Raw genomic sequence first — 6256 nt, 5'->3', positions numbered from 1 at the left:
GTTGTATATTTGCCCAAAAACCATTACATTTTTTTGTTCTTGTACCCAGCAGCGGATGTAGAAATGGATATTTTTGGGGGGGGGGGGGGGGCATTATCAAAATTATTTAAAGAACTGTGTATATAACTGCATATAATGAAAAACACGAATTGTAGTTAGACATTTCAAAATAGTTTTTAAGATATCTTAAAATACAATATGATTATACTAATATCAAATTTAATATCTTTTTAAAGCTTGAGAGATCTATATATATATATGATAAAAACAAAAACACTTAAGAGAGTGTATTTAAAGGAAAGCTTAAAGTGATTTGGATTAAAAATCCATTTAAATCGATGACTAATCAACTATGGATTTTAAAAAATCCATTTAAAATCCAATCTTATCGAACTTCATATTTTATAAGCTAATGTAAAATTTATTGTTATTGATATTTTTTAAATTGTAAGTTTTTCAAGTTGTGAGTGATTTTAGAGTGTTTTGATATAATTGCTCAAGTTTTTTAGTTAAAATGATATTTTAGTGTTTTTGACATAAATCATATTAAATTCTCTAGTTCGTCTAAAATTTATAATGATTAAAAATTTCAAATCACTTCAAACTATAAATTGAATATATTCTACTTAATATTAATAGATTTCTACACCATTCAATTTAACTACGGTCGTAAGACTAAATTTCCATATCTTTTCCTTAAAAGGAGATTTAAGAAAAAAAAACAAATACTCTTTGTTATCCGTTAAGATAGATATTTTAGAAATAAAAATTGTTTTGCAGAAATAGAGTTTTTGTGTTTTTTAAAGATGTAACAATATGTAAGAAAATTAATTGATTTTATTGAGTTATTACTGGTTAAAATTTATTAAAAGTTGATAACTAAAGAAAAGTAAATTTGTTATAATGATACAATGTATTTTAATATGTGTAAAATACTAAAACTCTATCTTTGTAGAATGAGTAGTAATGTTCAAGAATCTTGAACATGCTACTTAGTATAGTTTTGATTTTCTCTTTGTTTTAACAATTTACTATTTCATATTCGAGTAATCATCCCATATTCGAGTAATCATTTCTCAATGTTGGACCTCTAACTAATTGGTTGTAATCACTGATGAAATTATTAAGCTGAATTCAAGATTCATTCTGATCCACATCGCACGTTAGGATATTGTGATATATCATGGTACATAATATTTTAAATATTTTCTTTGATTAACCAGAGATTGATCCAAAGGCTTTCTAGGCGTAAGACTAATTCTCCTGAGGCCGACGGCAATCCACGTATTCTTGCGATTTAACGCTAGTCCTGGTGGCCAAGTAAAATCGAACCCAAGGCAAAAGCTCCAACCGGAATCCCTTTACCATTAGACCAAAACAACTTGGTTAATATATTTTAAATATACTTATAATATATAATCAATTTTATAATTTTTAACAAAAAACAATGATGTTTCAGAAATATCGTGTCAATTTTAGGCATTATATACTTTAAGGATAATATACCTACTAAAAACTTAAAAATACCTACATTTATATTAACACATTCTCAAAATTTATACGTTAGTAAATATTTGTATCACATAAAGAGTTTCGGAGTAGATAAAAATTGAAGGTTTATGATATAAATTCAGCCAAATTTGATTTATTTTTTTTTTCCTTTTTCTTTTGATTAAATTAATAATGGAGATAGTAGAATAATCCAAAAAGAAAAAACCAACTTTGGGAAGCAGGGAAGTGAGCTACGTGTCAGGCAGGTATTAGGCGCTTGTCAATTTTGTCCAGACGTCCGTGTTACGGTAAGATTTTCTTCGCAGCAAGCTGGTCCACATCTACAATTCTCTCTCTCTCTCTCTCTCTCTCTTCGCTCGCCTCTTCTCCTTCTCCTCTTGTGGTGGTTAAATTCTCTCTACCATCTGACCGTTTCTTCACTCATAAATCGAAGCGAAGAGATTCACTGGTAGGTATACGATGCTTCTCCTCTCCCTCTCTCTCTCGTTCTTGTGTTCAATTTTCGATAATGGCGGATTTGATTTAGGTCTTTGATTTCTCGGACTCTCCTTCTCCATGGAAATTTAATTTTCGATTTTTTTGGATCTCGATCGGATTTTTTTTTGGATCTTCGGATCCGATTCGAGCTTCTAATAATGGAAAAAAACAGATGAGAATGTGAGATTTAGGGTTCTTATTTAATCGATTTGAATTCAACTAAGACTTGTACATATGTGATCGGTTGATTTTGTTGCTGCTCAATTCCCTAAGAATTTGATTTTGATTTTAGGGTTCTTATTTACATTTATTTGGGCGTTAATCGTATTTTATGTCTCCATGAAGACTTGTGTAGATGTGATCAATGATTGATTGATTGATTTCAGGGGCACGTTTGGACCTGAGTTTTATAAATCTCGTGGAGGTTGCAATCACTGCAAAGAGAGTATCCTCATTTAGTGAAAAAAAAGATGTTGATTCCAGTGCAAATTTGGTCTATGGACCGTGGTGGTCAGAGGTATGGAAACTGATGATTGGGAGATGATCTAATCTAATCTAATCTGGAGCAAAAGAAAAGCCGACGTTTGTGTATATTTTTGTAGATAATTAGGCTTTTTTTAAAAGGGATTTGATTTGATTTGATTGATTGGTCGATCATAATGGCTATTGCTGGCCTGCAAAACATTTTGGCCATCAATTCATCCTTCCCTCGGGACACTAGACAAATGGAAACCGAAGGAAGACCGGGCGGCGTCCGTGCATCCTCCCTCCTCCAGATGTGGAGGGAACTCGAGGATGACCACGTGACGACGGGTCATCCCCGTGACAGAAGGAGTCGCCCTTCTTCCCCTTCTTCTAATACTCTGAGGGGAAACGACAGTAATATTAGTTCACATGATGTTAATTTGGGTGAGAGTGAGCTTGGTGGATGCTCCCCTACCCGGAGTCATAACTCGAGCGAGGATCACAGCGAGCACTCTTCAGATCTGGGGATGGTTGAGAGAGAAAGAGTTAGACAGATCTTTCGTGAGTGGATGAGCTCTGGGACGGGTGAGCAATCGTCTGCTCCTTCGCCTACCACTAACGGCGCGAGAGCGGAATGGCTTGGTGAAACTGAGCAGGAAAGGGTGAGGATCATTAGGGAGATGGTTCAGATGAATAGCCAGCAGAGGCCTGTGATTGGTGGTGATTCCAGGGAAGATCAAACTCCTGCTGAAGTTGCTAACCAGATTGAAAGAGTGCTTGATGGAGGGATGGTTGTGAATGCGAACTGCGTTCAGAACGAGCATGCTAGAAGAGGCATACGCAAGTTATGTGGTCGGCAAGTGTGGGTGGATATGTTGAAAATGGCTGAGAGGGAAAGGCAAAGAGAGCTGCAGGGGTTGATGCAGCATCATGCTGTTTCGAACTTTGCTCATCGCAACCGCATTCAGGTCGGTTATATATATTTTTTTTATTTCCTTACGTTATGTTTTTGTGTACCATTTCAAGTCAGATTTAAGGTTGTTTGATGTTCTAGAAACTGATAGTTGTATCTGTCTCAACTCTGTCGTTTACGTTTCGGTTGCGTAGCCTGAATCATGATCTTTAATTGCCATTGCAGGCATTGCTAAGGGGAAGGTTCTTGCGAAATGGTGTCAAGGATGATAAAGAGAAACCAACATCATCTGCAGCTACTGAGTTGGGCTTTCTGAGAGAGAGGCAGACTGTATCTGAGCTGAGGTAGCTAATTCCTTTGTATTCAACAACTCATGCATCTCTGTGTGGTTTTATTTTGTGTCCTTCCATATGTGGCTTAATATCTTGTGCTGATCTATGAGTTCAGACCTTTATGATCTTTATATATTAAGCGATTTTTCCATGACAGGGAGGAATTTATATCCAGACTAGACCGGTCAGTCTCTGGTCAAGCGAGCACTAGTCACTCGGAAACCTCATCGGACACTGAAACAGATGATAGTAGAGGTGAAGAAGAAAACAATTTAAATTGTCAAGATAACATCAATGATGCAGACGGCGGTTCAGATCATAATCGCAGAGAGGCTGACAGCCATAATTCGCTGGATGAAGTAACTGATTCTAGACGCTCTAATAATCGGAGTACAAGTCTGGAAGAAAGGACCGCACGTGTAGAAGGCTGGCAGGGGCAGCTTCCTGAGAATATTATTCAAAGCGAATGGCAACGGTCGGAAGGTGATGAATTTTCTCAAAGGAGAAATGATGCTGAAGCAGACCTGAGTAGCCATCAAAGGGAGGACGCTACTAGCTGCTCATCTTCTTCTATTCTGGGAGGTGAGAACAGACATGGCGGCCATTTGCAAGAAACTAGCGAGATATTTTATGAACAGTCTCTGCAAAGTCCAGAAGAAATTGCCACTACCGGACCGACAATAGATCTCCAGGAGCATCTGCCTGAGAACATCAATCTAACTTTCACCCTAGAGGAACAGTCTGAGGAGGAGATTCTGGAAAATGAAGAAGCCGATTGGCAACTTATCAACGGTGAATGGAGAGATGATGCTGAAGAGGAGGCAGGTACAAACGTTTCCGAGAGTTTTCCAAATCAGTTGTCCCAGGTATCATCCGTGGATGAAGACGGAGAAGCCCATGGTCCACTACAACCCACGGAGATGCAGGCTGATGATTCTGATCTTCAGAGCACACTACAAGACTGGTCTGAGGAGGAACATTCTGATGAGGATACGGTCTCAATTGGAAGGGCTGCCACATTTTTTCCTCCGGACGATGATAATGAGAACATGGAACTCAGAGAACTCTCGAGCAGGTACTATTTCCGCTGTAATGGCCTCTCATATCTCAACCGAAGTTTCTGAATCTGATGACTTTGCTGTTTCCACTATACAGGAGACGTGTTTCAAATCTTCTTCAAAGCGGGTTTAGGGAAAATCTTGACCAGTTGATACAATCTTACGTGGACAGGCGAAGCCGAGATCCTGTCGACTGGGAAGAACACGAGGACCCTTCATTAGTAGATGAACACACAGAACAGCAAGCTGATGCTCAGAGTGATGGTGGTGGTGGTCAAGAAATCGATGCTGTTGAATCTCCTCCTTTATCTCTACCCTCTCCAGTGATTCCTGTTCAGGATTTCTGGGACCATGATCGATCCAATTCAAGCTGGCCGGCACGTGATATGCATGAGCGCATTGGAATGGTAAAGATTATTTCCTAAGTGGATCATCCTACTTGTTGATCCAATTAACTTGATCAAAACAAACAATTTATCTCGTTCTGCAGGATTGGGACTCGATCAACGATCTGAGGATCGACATGGGAAGGATACATCAAAGGATGGATAACCTGCAGAGGATGCTGGAGGCTTGCATGGAAATGCAACTCGAGCTACAACGGTCTATAAGACAAGAGGTCTCTGCGGCGATGCACCGCTCAGCAGACTCATCAGGTTTTCTATCCGTCCTATGATTTTTACATATATATATTCACAGTACAACATTGATCTAAATTGTTAAATAATGTTCCAAAATCAATTCACAGGTTCATCATCCAAGGAGGCTGAGAGCTACGAGTCAAAATGGGAATACGTAAGGAAAGGGATCTGCTGCATTTGCTGCGAGAGTAACATTGATTCCTTATTGTACAGGTACGTTTACCACCATCTTTTTTTTTTTTTAATATGCATCTTCCCTATTTGATTTTTTTTTCAATGAATAAAAAAAATAACAGATGCGGACATATGAACACTTGCGAGAAGTGTGCAAAGAAGCTAGTGGAGGCTGGAGGAAAATGTCCCATGTGTCAAGCCCCTGTGGTTGAGGCAGTTCGTGCTTACTCTATACTCTGACCTCTTTCTCTCTCTCTTTCGGTCCTAGCATTTGGCTCCAAACTCTGCTTCAGATTGCTTATCAGATTCTGGGTTTTACTGATACCAAATGTCTTTTATCTTTCTCGTGATTTATATAGCTTTAGATATAACTCTGATTCACTTGGCTCACACACTTCTTAACTATGTTTATACACAAGATTCAATAGATATTGTTACAGCGTATATGTCATATAGCCTTAGTTTCATTCTCAAACTCATTTGCTTACAAAATCGAAAAGAATATATAGTGCCTTTAATTTACAGCAACATTGCCTCGAAGCAAAGCCAAACGTTAGGTAGGAAAAATACCTTATGAAGAAATATGGCATCCAAACATATGAAGTTACTGCGACGAGTTAAAAATAACTGTCGTGTTGCTGGTGTAAATACGAACTCACACTTAAAAAAAAAACAAAATGAAAG

At 38.0% G+C, this 6256-nt stretch overlaps 1 protein-coding gene across 2 annotated transcripts; it reads left to right on the top strand.

Moving 5' to 3' along the window:
• Window positions 1–1801: 1801 nt before the first annotated feature.
• On the top strand, window positions 1802–6016 carry LOC108811610 (uncharacterized). Of its 2 annotated transcripts, none has more exons than XM_018583674.2 (8): window positions 1802–1960; window positions 2376–3422; window positions 3593–3711; window positions 3857–4774; window positions 4855–5164; window positions 5248–5413; window positions 5506–5611; window positions 5695–6016. In XM_018583674.2, exons 2-8 carry the CDS (start codon window positions 2649–2651, stop codon window positions 5810–5812), a joined length of 2511 nt encoding a protein of 836 aa, XP_018439176.1. In that variant the 5' UTR covers window positions 1802–1960; window positions 2376–2648; the 3' UTR covers window positions 5813–6016. The 2 variants fall into 2 exon arrangements, with proteins under 2 accessions (XP_018439176.1, XP_018439177.1); XM_018583675.2 differs by having other exon boundaries at window positions 1808–1964.
• Window positions 6017–6256: the final 240 nt, after the last annotated feature.

This window comes from Raphanus sativus, chromosome 6 (assembly GCF_000801105.2).
Source record: "Raphanus sativus cultivar WK10039 chromosome 6, ASM80110v3, whole genome shotgun sequence".
Classification (NCBI taxonomy): domain Eukaryota; kingdom Viridiplantae; phylum Streptophyta; class Magnoliopsida; order Brassicales; family Brassicaceae; genus Raphanus; species Raphanus sativus.
This window is presented reverse-complemented; position numbering and strand designations above follow the sequence as displayed.

Coding starts and splice junctions, on each gene's coding strand:
- LOC108811610 (XM_018583674.2), top strand. CDS start 2,649: ATGGCTATTGCTGGCCTGCAAAACATTTTGGCCATCAATTCATCCTTC. Junction 5,414..5,505: donor CCGCTCAGCAGACTCATCAG/GTTTTCTATCCG, acceptor ATCAATTCACAG/GTTCATCATCCAAGGAGGCT. Junction 5,612..5,694: donor ATTGATTCCTTATTGTACAG/GTACGTTTACCA, acceptor AAAAAATAACAG/ATGCGGACATATGAACACTT.